The 12,856-nt window shown below is 39.1% G+C and overlaps 1 protein-coding gene across 1 annotated transcript; it reads left to right on the forward strand.

The window, feature by feature from the left end:
* Positions 1-6,479: 6,479 nt before the first annotated feature.
* Positions 6,480-12,573, forward strand: LOC137825263 (uncharacterized). The gene is made up of 5 exons (XM_068630935.1): positions 6,480-6,661; positions 7,071-7,308; positions 7,538-7,719; positions 12,349-12,417; positions 12,564-12,573. Exons 1-5 carry the CDS (start codon positions 6,480-6,482, stop codon positions 12,571-12,573), a joined length of 681 nt encoding a protein of 226 aa, XP_068487036.1.
* The last annotated feature ends 283 nt before the right edge of the window (positions 12,574-12,856 follow it).

The following is a 12,856-nucleotide window of genomic DNA, read 5'->3' on the forward strand; positions in this document are numbered from 1 at the left end:
AGATGGATGAAGCTCATCTCTATCTAGTCTTAGTGTGTTTGATGTATATGTTAGCTAGGTTGCTTTGTAGGTTGTTGTATGTCTTAGATGATCTCGTTCCTTAAGGTTGTGTGTATTCAAGGTTGCCTTTTGCTGCATGACCCATCCTAGATGCCAAATCAAGGTAGTAAGATCAAGCTCATGATGTGGTTAAACGGTTTTGGAAAAGCTTTATCATCGTTTAACCTGTTGTTTTCCAAAATCAATCTGTTGTTTTGCTAACTGCTCTGTAACTGTTTTCTGAAGCAGGCACCTAGGCAATGGTATGAAAGGCTAAGTGAATTTCTGTTCTCTCAAGGATATAACCGTGGCAATTCTGATAAAACCCTGTTCATAAAGAAGAAAAGAGAAGACATTATACTTGTGCAAGTCTATGTGGATGATATTATCTTTGGATCCACAAATGAAGAGATGTGTGAAGACTTTGTAAAAACAATGAAGAGTGAGTTTGAGATGTCAATGTTAGGGGAAATGAATTTCTTCCTTGGACTACAAGTGAAACAACTCAAGGATCGAATTTTCATAAGCCAAGAAAAATACTGCAAGGAACTGCTTAGGAGGTTTGATATGGATCAATGCAAAGCAATCAACACTCCTATTTCAACAAGCTGTCAGCTGGATCAAGATTCTGCAGGAAAATCAGTGGACCAATCTAAGTACAGGGGTTTAATTGGTTCTTTATTATACTTAACTGGTAGCAGGCCTGACATTATGTTTGTTGTGTGCTTATGTGCTAGATATCAATCTGATCCAAAGGAATCACACTACAATGCAGCAAAGAGAATTCTGAAATACTTTCAAGGATCTAAGGATGTTGGATTATGGTATCCTAACAATGTATCTTTAAATTTAACTGGTTTTTCAGACTCTGACTTTGCAGGTTGCAAGGTTGATAGGAAAAGCACAAGTGGGACTTGTCACATGCTTGGATCAAGTCTAATCTCTTGGCATTGCAAGAAACAGGCTTGTGTTGCTCTCTCTACAGTAGAGGCAGAATACATAGCTGCTGGAAGTTGTTGTGCTCAAACCTTATGGCTAAGGCAGCAACTAAGTGATTTTGGAATTTTATTAAACAAGATACCTATAAATTGTGATAATACTAGTGCTATAAATCTGTCTAAGAATCCTGTCATGCACTCAAGGACTAAACATATTGAAATTAGACATAACTTTCTAAGAGAACATATAGCTAATGGAACTTATGATATAAAATTCATTGGCACTGAATTTCAATTAGCTGATTTATTCACTAAACCTTTTGCTAAAGACAAGTTTTATTTTCTTCTAAATGAATTGGGTATCATTAGCTTAAATTGTCCTATGCAGTAAAAATTTCAATCTGTTACTTTATATTTTAACACGTTTTGTTCTCTGTTTCAGAATTACTGTTGTGACTAGGAAAGAGAAAGATTTGATTTTCTCTCTCTCTCTCTTTATCTTTGACTGCTTTTACAGTTATTAACCAACAGGTCTATGCCAATTAGCGTGTGGGTATCCCAACTGATTGGATATTGTGTAGGTGCAACAGATTTGATTTGCCAAAATTTGGTTCCAATATATTCTTACATAAATCAACACCTGAACCTGCTGCACCATAAGAATAAAATCTGAAGCATATCTGTTTGATTTGATTTTTTTTAAAACCCATAATTCTTGAAATCTGATTAAATTGTTTTTATTTAAAATTTGTGATTTTCAAAATCTGATTTAAAGACTCTATATAAACCTGACACTAATCAATTTTTTTTCCCACACCTTCTCATCTATGCTATAAGCTGTCCAGGTTCAAATCTGATTCTTTACATGTTTCGTTTCTGTTATTATTGATAATATGAACTGCAAACTTATTTTTTTTCTAGCTGGAATTGTCTATTGGTGAATAGGTGCAGGCAACAACAGACTAAGCAATGGCATCCTCCTCACACAGAAAGAAGAAATCCAAAGAACAATCTAACAGCAGCCAAGGCATTATGGAAAAATGGTTTGCTGGAGATTCTGAAGCCATGACTAGGTTCATCCATGAGACAAGCAGAAAGCAAGTCAATGCGCCCAAGGTGCTGGAATTCTCTTGGTTGAGGGAAGAAAATCTGACTGAAGCAAAAACTCTGCTCAAACATCAAAAGCTGAAAAATTCCTTAGAAATGACTGGAAATGTCTATCCAGACTTGGTGAAAGTGTTCTACAGTAATCTGGTTCAAGATGGCAAAAATCTGGTTTCCCATGTGAAAGGTGTGAAGCTGAAAATTACAAGGGAAATATGGAGCAAGGTGGGAGGAATCAAGTATTCAGGAATGAAGGTTAGCAAAGGGAATACTGCTGGAATTCAAGGGTTTAGCAAAATGCAGTTTTATAGGAGCTGTGTTAGGAATCCTGCTGAACCAGTAGCTAGATTTCATGCTGGAAATCTGACATTAATTCCAAGACTCCTAGCCTACATAATTGCTTGGCAGCTTACTCGAAGAGGAAGTAATCATGCTACTCTCCATGAAGAGCATTTGATTCTGCTGTACTTCATAATGAATCAACTCAAGGTAAATTGGGTGAGTACAATGGTAGAGCATATGCTTAAATCCACAAGGCTTCCAGATTATCGTTTTCCATATGCTATTTTTGTGTCAAAGCTAATTGATTATTTTGAAGTTGACACTGCAAATGAGAGAAATGACACCATTAAGGCAGCAAGTGAAATAGACAACTCCACTCTCTTGAAGATAGGGTTCCAAAAGGAGGATGACAGCTGGGTATTTAGAAGGAATGCTGCAAATAGAGCTGAAAATGAAGCAGCTGATCCAGCAAATGAAGAAGAAGAAAATGCTAACGGGGTGCAGCACATGGATGAGTCACCAGTGCACTCTTCTGGAAATGAGGATGTTGCTGCTACAAGCCAAAATGCACTGGTTGCATATGAGGAACCTGTGTATAGAGGTGAACCTCTGTCCATGTTCGAAAGACAAGTTCTAAGCAGGCTGGACATACTCACATATGACCAAAAGGCACATTATGAAATGGCTCAAGCCAGGTTTCAACACTTGGATGAACAAATTGAAGGAGTTCAAGAGCAGCTAGCAGAGCTTTACTACAACAACAAGTGATCCTATTTCATACTCTTTATCTTTTATATCTTGTTGAACAATTTGGTTTTAGTTTGTTTGTCTTTATTCTGCACTGGTTTTAGTTGGTTTTATTTTGGGTTGTAATAGAACTCTATACTGTTATGAATGTCTATGGTATGTCTTTATCTCATGCCTTATTCTGTTTGATGAATCCAAAGGGGAGTAGAACAGAGAAACAACTCACAAAAATTGAGGTTCTGGTTAAAACTGCAGGGAGGTAGCACAAAACTCACACACTGCTATATTCTGGTTTTATTTCTAAATGCTCTTGTGCAGGTTTTGGCAGTTAATACAGTGCAGGTTTTGATCATCAAAGTATGCAAAGCAAAGGGATTTTTGTCTCCATCAAACAGGGGGAGATTGTTGAAGATGGATGAAGCTCATCTCTATCTAGTCTTAGTGTGTTTGATGTAGATGTTAGCTAGGTTGCTTTGTAGGTTGTTGTATGTCTTAGATGATCTCGTCCTTTAAGGTTGTGTGTATTCAAGGTTGCCTTTTGCTGCATGACCCATCCTAGATGCCAAATCAAGGTAGTAAGATCAAGCTCATGATGTGGTTAAACGGTTTTGGAAAAGCTTTTGAAAGTTTTCTTAAATGGTTTGATTCAGTACAAAAATAAATCTGTTTTATTGAGAAGCAATCAGTTTATTTATTCTCTGTTAGAGGCTTTTCGAAATTCTGTTAGGGCACCAAAGGTACAGCTCAGTCTGTTATTTCAGTTAAGCTGAGTTGGCAGCTTTATCATCGTTTAACCTGTTGTTTTCCAAAATCAATCTGTTGTATTGCTAACTGCTCTGTAACTGTTTTTTAAAAGTGGTTAGAAACTGTTCTCTATAAAATAAAATTCCCTTTTCACGTAAAGTGATGCTGAACAAATCACAGTTTTAACAGAGATACAACATTTTGTGTGTGAGAAAGTGAATTGAAAAGGTTTTGCAAAGGTTTTTCAAAAGTGAAATACATGTGAGCTTGTTCTTGAAGAACCTTGTGCTGGATGAAGGTGCTGGTACTGTCTTGGAGCAAATAGAACAACTGGTTTATGTTCTTGCAACATTGTTTCAGGTGTAATCTTTTCCTTATTCATTCTTGTATTGGTTTTAAGTGTTAGTCACTCTAGATAGGGTTTTTTGGAGTGCAAGGTGTACCGCCCTGGAAGTCGGAAGTGATGACGTGGCACCAAGCTACAGAGTAGGCGTGTGGATAAGGCGCCAGAGTGGCAGAAGGGAAGGAAGTCGGGTGGTTCGTGTAATCGCCAGTTATTAAGTTGGCGTGCTCCGATCTTCAACATGCCAGGCGATCGCCCAGTTGAAGATGAAGTCGCCAGATGTGAACTCAGGCGACCAAGTGATTGGAGATCGCCAAAACAAAGCACATCGCCGAAGGTGAAGGTGGTGCAGATTACGAAGGCGGCCGGCGAGACCACAGGGAAGGTGTACGAGAGCACCCTAACTCGCCCGTTCCAGTAGAGATCGCACTCTCAAGTTAGCTATGCACTAGGCAGAACCATGCATAAGTAACTTAGCCAAAAGGAGACTCAGAAGCAGCGCCCAAGTCAAGGAGGCTCCAGATGGTGGCACGTGTACGACCGGATGCGAGCCACGTGTCCAGGTCTGTAACTGCCAGGAGAGAGAAAGTGACCAGGTATATCAGAGTTCTCAACGAACTTTCTGAGGTACGCACGTTCAGATTACACTCTTTACGCTTGCAAGTTCTAGAGCTTACTGTGAGAGAGAACATTGCACGGTTCCTTGAGATTTCTTGAAGTGTTCTTGCTCTTAGTATTTGGTGGTGCTGTCACTGACTTGGGCGTTGGAGTGCGATCGGCCGCAGCGGCGCCGCTCTGTTCTTTTGCAGGTTCTTGAGGTGGATCTCTAAGAAGAACGGAAGCTTGAAGCGGTGCACACGTCGATCCTTTGACGAGGCAGTTTCCAGCGTTCTGGTCAACAGGCAGGATCACAAGGTATGCTGGAATAGTGGTTTTCAGCCTTGATTGTTGAGGTTCTTGAAGGGTTCAAGAACTGCTGTGTGTTTGTAATTGATTGTATCAGTTTTAGTGGATTACACCTTGGAGTGAGGTGACTGGACGTAGCTCTTGATGAGTGAACCAGTATAAAAATTCTTGTGTGTTTCTTTTCTCATCCCTGCTCTTAATTCTGTAATTTCACATAATCAGTCAAGAAAGGAATCTGTTATATTGAAACTAAATCTGTTAATTCTGGACCTGGTTAAATTTGCTATTCTAACTTGTTAATCAATCCTCTAATCATAAACCACGCTGCTGTGTGAATCTGTAATAGGTTAAGAAGGGTGAACTGGTTCCTTTAACTAAACTGCGACATTTGGTTCATTACTCTAGATGGCTTATGTTATGTAAAAATTGATTAATTTTGTGCTTTAAACTACAACCTTATAAACTGAGAAAGTTAATCAATTTGGTTCTGGTATTGCTGTTGGTTGATCTAAACTGTGTTGATCTTGTTTTGATTGTGTTAGATTAATCTGTAAAAACAATTTGTTCTGTTTAATATCAATCTGTTCTTTTCACCTCTGTTACATAGTAAATTAGATTGTTTTGCGAAAATTTGATAAGCTCAATTCACCCCTCCCCTCTTGATCTTAGACACTGCTTAACTCTAACAGGAGGCACCTAAAAAATGAAGTTAAAGGTGTAGAGGTGGGGTGTCAATGGTGTGAGGAACCTTGCACAGTCCGTGCTGAGGCAAAAAAGCTTTTTGAAAATAGATTTAAAGCTAGCAGAGAGTTTGGTGTAAGACTGGATGCGGTAGAGTTTAAATCTTTATCCCAGGAAGACAATCTAAGTTTGGTAGCAGAGTTCACTGAGAAAGAAATAAGGGATGCAGTGTGGCAGTGTGAAGGTTCAAAGAGTCCTAGACCTGATGGCTTCAATTTCAATTTCATCAAGAATAGTTGGGAGGTACTAAAAGTAGAGATTGTGGCAACACTGGCTAATTTTCATGCCACAGGATATATACCCAAGGGCTGTAATGCTTCTTTTATAGCCTTGGTCCCTAAAGTTAGGGACCCTATATTGCTTGAGCAGTATCGACCTATATCATTAGTAGGGGCTATGTACAAAATTATCTCTAAGGTTTTAGCTAGAAGAATCAAGCAGGTCTTGTCCTCTATTACTGATGAGAGCCAATCGGCGTTTATAAAGGACAGAGGGATTCTTGACAGCGTGCTTATGGCCAATGAAGTGGTCGAGGATCTCAAGAGGGGTGGGAGGAGCGGGTTGTGTTTGAAGGCGGATTTTGAGAAGGCTTATGATTCGGCCAGTTGGGCTTTCCTCTAGATATGCTCTATAGAATGGGGTTTCATAGTAAGTGGATTAGTTGGATCAGAGGTTGTATGGAAAGCGCCACAATCTCAGTTCTTGTTAATGGGAGTCCTACGGAGGAATTTAAACCTTCCAGAGGACTGAGGCAGGGTGATCCTCTAGCCCCTTTTCTCTTTGTAGTGGTAGCAGAAGGTTTGGCAGGCTTAGTAAGGCAAGCTTGTAAGGCTAACTTGCTCTCTGGGCTTAAGATTGGTAGAAAGGAAGTTGAATTATGCATTCTCTAGTTTGCAGACGACACTGTGTTCTTCTGTGAGGACTCCTACACCAATGTGATGACCCTGAAGTCCATCCTTAGGGGGTTTGAGTTGGCTTCAGGGTTGAAGATTAATTTCCTCAAGTCAAAATTAGTAGGTATCAATGTTCAGAGTTATAATCTCGCTTGTTACACGAAGACTCTAAATTGTATGCAGATGGGTTTGCCGTTTAATTATCTGGGACTTGAAGTGGGAGGAAACCCAAGGAAGAAAAAATTCTGGGAGATTTTTATCTATGGCAGGGAAAATTTGCTTAATTAAATTGGTCCTTACCTTTACCACGCTTTATTACCTGTCCTTGTTCAGAGCACTGGTTGCGGTCTGCAAAAGCATCACTAGAATACAAAGGAGGTTCCTCTGGGGTTTGGGGAAGGAAAAGGAGTCAATCTCGTGGGTTAGTTGGAAAGTGTTGTGTAAACCAAGAGAGGAGGGTGGTCTGGGGTTGAGAGACATCCGGATGTTTAATTCTACGCTACTGACTAAATGGAGATGGCATCTTATGGGGGGAAGAGCAAGGGAGATGGAAGGATTTGTTGGTATCAAAGTATGGCTTGAGTTCAGAAGCCTTGCATTTACCAGTGAAACTTCAATCGTGGTGGTGGAAAGACTTACTCAAAGTCTGTAGGGAGGGTGGAGGAGACGAATGGTTTCTTAAAGAAGTTGGATGGAATATAGGTTGTGGAGACAAAGTAAAGTTCTGGGAAGATGTATGGATTGGGAATTCTAACCTTAAATCTATATACCCCAGACTGTATTCTCTATCTTTGAATCAGGGGCAAAAGGTAGAAGAGGTTGGAGATTGGGATCATTCGGTATGGCAATTGTGCTTAAGATGGAAACGTGCAAGATTTGAATGGGAATCTAAGCTGGAAGAAGAACTAATGACCTACCTGGCCATGACCAAGTTGTGTAAAGAAGAGAAGGATGTCCAAGTGTGGGGAAATGATGAAATAAGGTGCTTCTCCGTGAGTTCTACTTATAAATGCTTGGCCAAACAAGGAAGTGGTCCACAATATGATGTGTTTAAATACCTTTGGAAGGCCAAAGGATTCCCAAGTGTGGTGTCTACAACATGGAGAGTCTTGACGGATAGCCTACCAATTAGAGAACGCTTGGGTAGGAGAGCGGTGACTATGAACACTTCTCTATGTGCCTTATGTCAAACCAAGGAAGAATCCTGCCAGCATCTTTTCCTGCAATGTAAACATGCCATGAGTGTCTAGATCATGTGCTACAAATGGTTTGGTATCCTGTTTGTCCAACATAAGGACATAAAATCCCACTTTGGGAGCTTCCATCTATCCCAGGTTAGTAATAAACAAAATATGGTCTGGAAAGGGGTTTGGACAACAGTTGTTAGGTGTATCTGGGATCAAAGGAATGTGGTGTTGTTTAAGCAAGGTGTAGTAGATGCGGAAGAGATGTTTCAAAAGGCTCAAATTAAATCTTGGCTATGGATGAAGCACAAATCAATCTCTTTTAATTACTCCCTTGTGGATTGGATTCTGAATCCAATGATCTGCATTAAAAGCTTCAAGTGAGTGGGTTACGAAGGCGTTTTGCCATGGCGAGGAAAGTGGGAGGTGCTGCAGGTGGGCGTGGAGTGATCTAATGCTGTGGAAGGTGAAGGAAAGAAGTCGGTGTGAGGGTGATGCAGTAGAAGTTTCGCTCCACCGAGTTAGAAGATGTAGTACTCCCAATTTCATGTAGGAAACTCATAGAATGGTGCAATATCCATGGTGAACCCGAGGGAGTAGAGTGGATGAAGAACAAAGAAGATGGTTTGTGTAGATGAAACAGAAGTTGAATACGTTGTAGTTTATACATCTAATAGATGTTGCTGCACAATGCATATAAGCTCTTGATACCAAGGTTAGTAAAACAAAGATGGCTTTGATTCTGGCCAACTCTGACCCAGTTTGTGTGAACCAGTCAAGACTTCTGTCACTGCAGCAACTCGTAATCGGGTGAGGTGGTCTATAAAAGGAGTGGGCCTTTGAACAGGTTGTGTATGGTGCAAGGTGATGAATTTGTGTTGAATTATGATATGCAACTTTAACCCAAAGTTGTGTGACCCTTAAGTCAATTCTAATGGGAGGCTGATATTGCTCTGGTGGGAAGTACGGGCCAGTCTCGTAACAATAAGCGGAGTCTCTAGTAGACATAGGCAGGGTATTATGGGACTGCAACAGAGGTCATGCAATCAAGGAGCAGCACCTACAAGGTGTTGTACTGTGGCAATAAAAGAAGTGTTATAGGGGAGGATGGAGCGTGGAACAAGGCATCTAGCAAGGAACGAGTGTCAAACCTCTGTATTGAGCATGGTGGTTGGGTGCTGAGGAGTTCGGTGTGCAGATGTTGTCATGTGCAACACTCTGCTGTTTGGTATGCTGGAATTGAATGTGGGGATGTGCTTATTTCACTTCATTCAGTTTTGAAGCCACTGTTTTTGTGCTTTTCTGATTGCTAGTGGTTCTGATTGACCTAAGGCATGTGCTGGTTTCTAGTAGCCTACAGGTTGTTTTACTGCATCAATGGTTGTGTGAGTCTAGTAGGTGCTCTATGGTGATCAAGAACCAAAAGCTTCTGTTGTATGGAGTTCTTGACTATTGTATACAGGTTGGGATACCCCCGAAGTGTCCCATTTTAATTTTATTTATTATTTGTTGATAAAAAAAAATCAACAATTGCTAATTTATATGAACATCCTCAAAACAAAGAACACAACTGAGGGTAAAGCTTTAGTGCTCTATAAACATACATACGAGTCCTTATTTTCCTCTACCAGATTGTTATGCATCAAACTATATGCGAATTTGACGGTGTAACCACCTTTTTCATCCTTCTTCCATGACCATTCATTCAACTTTGTGCTTGAATTTTAATTTTCTTAATCCGTGATAGGGGCTAAAATACATTAGAAATCATAGGTCAATTAGCATGCATTTTGTATAGGAAGTGTATAAAAATGAATGGAAAACATACTAAATCCATCCATAGACAACTACAATCAAGGAAGAAGTAGAAGAAGAAATCTGCAGAAAATGACAGAAAAACAACAAAACATGATACAAACCAAGCCAACAAGGAGATGACCAAGGATGCACATTACCATTCACACCATGAGAAGTCATCTCAACAATCAAATGATGAAGACCTCACCAAGGATCTAGCAGACCTCATCAGTGGGAGAAATGCACAAAAACCAGAGCATCTAATGTTCTTCATGCTGATCTTCTTAAGAATAAAACAAGTTGTAAATAAATTGGGCTCACTTGAGGGATCCAAATAGCGAGATAGGCAAATAATAGGTTCCTTTAGCATAAATAGGAGTGCTCATAGCAAAATCGTCTTGATTCAAGTCCACTTTTTCAAGACAGGGCATCTAGGTTTAGGAAGTTGGCCTAGTTTCTAGAAGAATGAGCCTTAGGTGAGGTTTTGACTTAAGTCAATGACCTAGGTCGCCCCTTTTAGACCTTCCTATCCTACCCTTGCTCTTCTTGCTTTGCAAGGCTCTCAGAAGGGCATAAAGCTCCTTATCATAGGTTGAGTAATTAAGATGACTCCCCTTGAGTTTCTCACTAAAGTAAGCTATGGGGTGACCCACTTGAAGGAGGATAGCCCGAATGCCTATGTTGGAGGCATCACATTCAATTTCAAATGTCTTAGTAAAGTTGGGAAGTGCTAAAATGGAGGCCTTGGTCAATTTATCTTCCAAAGTCTCAAAAGCTTTTTCTTGTTCTTAACCCCATTTAAACACCACATCCTTCTTTACTATGACATTGAGAGGTGCGACAATGGTACTAAAGTCTTTCACAAACCTTATATAAAAACTAGCAAGGCCATGAAAGCTCCGTACCTCACTAACAATGGTGGGTGTAGACCAATGTCTAATTGCTTCAACCTTTTCTTCATTTATATGCACCCCTTTTGAACTCACAAAAAACCCCAAGAAGTCTATGTGATCTATTGGAAACACACATTTTTCCGGATTAGCATACAATTTTTCCTTCCTAAGGGTTTCTAATACTTGCCTAACATGCTCCTTATGGTCCTTTAAAGACAAACTATATATGAGGATGTCATCAAAATAGACCACTACAAACTTGCCAATGAAAGGTCTTAAGACATGGTGCATACGTCACATGAAGTGCTTGGAGCATTGGTTAAGCCAAAAGGCATGACTAACCACTCATATAAACCAAATTTGGTCTTAAAGGAGATTTTTCATTCATCTCCCGGTTTAATCTGAATTTGGTTATAACCACTCTTAAGATCAATTTTGGTAAATGCACTACAAAAAATCGTGTAAAAAGTGGCGGTTATTAACAACCGCCACAAATTTCAATATAATACGTCATTTGACTAACTACCACAATTATCTTTCAAAATATGTCATTTTCAACTGTCACAATTATCCTTCAGAATAAAAACAAGTTTTTCTTCCCTAATTATTTCAAATTATTTTTAAAAATATTTTTGGTAACCGAAATTAGTTTATTCCTAATTATTTTTTGAAAATCTGGTTTGACTAAACAGTCAAACCTCTCTTTCTGCCTAAACACGAACCCTTTCTCCTCACGAACCCCTTTTCCTCACCAACCCTCACAATCAAACCCTAAACGCTCAAACCTCTCTCTGTCTAAACTCGAAGCCCTAAACGCTGAAATGCTCCTCACGAAGTTGTCGCGAAGCTGTACGAAATCATTTCGCGATTATCCGAAATTGCCACCATCGGCGCCTCCGCGGAAGGATTTGTTCAGGTTTGTTCACATTCTTTCTGAGTTCGATTTATCTAATGTTCTCTTATTTGATTGGATTGGTTTGGTATGGTTTTCTTCTGTTGAATTTTGGGTCTTAGTTTCAGTTGTGATGAATTTCATTTTGGTTTGCTGTCTTAATGGTTTGATAAATTAACTCTAGCAATTTGTAATTTGTGGAGCACGACTCTTCACTGAAGAAGATTACGTAGGTAGAGTTGAAACTCTTCATTTGTTTTCCTCTTTACATTTCTATGTTCCTAGTTGTTTATTATTCAATGACAGTAGAAGTGTCTTTAAAATTTTACTGAGTTAGCATAAATGGTTATAAAAGTGAAGAAAAATTCATTAGATAAACTATTAAACTATAACTTTGAATAGTTTGTCTTGTAAACCCACCTCCATCCTCTGCATAATGAAATACAAAATGTAGATTTGACATATTATGGAAAATTAGAATATATAATTGAGCTTAATTACTATGGTCATTTTAAGGTTACCTTGTTCAAATGTAAATGGGCTGACACCACAAGTGGCTGGGGGTTGAGGAAGGATCCTTGGGGTTTAACTTGTAATAATTTTTCAAGGTTAATTCACACGAGAGATCGTGAGGAGCATGATCCATACATTGAAGCTTCACAAGTTAAAATGGTATATTATATAGATGATGAGGTGAAGAAGCAATGGTCAATTTCTGTCCATTTGAAACCACGAGACTTGTATGACATGGGAGAAGGAGACGGTGAAGTTTGTGAAGTAGAATCGTGTCCACAATAAGACTTAAATGAATTTTTAAGCAACTCTGACCATTTGGCATTATTTAGGGAGGATGAAGATGATGAATTACTAAATGAGGACAACAATGATGATGAACTTCATGAAAATGACTCGATGTCAGTAATAATAACCTTGGTTCAACTGCACTATTAATATGTTAATTCATCTACTATGTGCATGTATGAAGCTTTTAATATATCTTCACTTTTAATATATCTTCACTTTTAACTTATGTTGTTGATTACTTCATTTTCATGTGCAGATATGCCTAAACCTAAAAGGATCAAGAACTTGGTTAAGTCAGTTGTTGGTTCAGACAAATCTGTGGCCAACTATGTGTTAGAATGTATGGCTTTAAACAAGAGGGGGATGAATTGTTTAAAGGGGGTTTTCGAAAACTTTTTAAGCTAGAATGAAATTCCTTTCAAGAAACCAGATTAGGAATTCAGTTAGCCAAGAAACAAAGCTCAAAACAGTAAAGCACCAGAAAAACAATCGGTTGTTTCGTAGAAACAATCAGTTGTTTATACCAGTAAAAATAACAACTGAATTTAA

The sequence above is a fragment of the Phaseolus vulgaris genome, chromosome 8, assembly GCF_000499845.2.
Source record: "Phaseolus vulgaris cultivar G19833 chromosome 8, P. vulgaris v2.0, whole genome shotgun sequence".
Taxonomy (NCBI): Eukaryota; Viridiplantae; Streptophyta; class Magnoliopsida; order Fabales; family Fabaceae; genus Phaseolus; species Phaseolus vulgaris.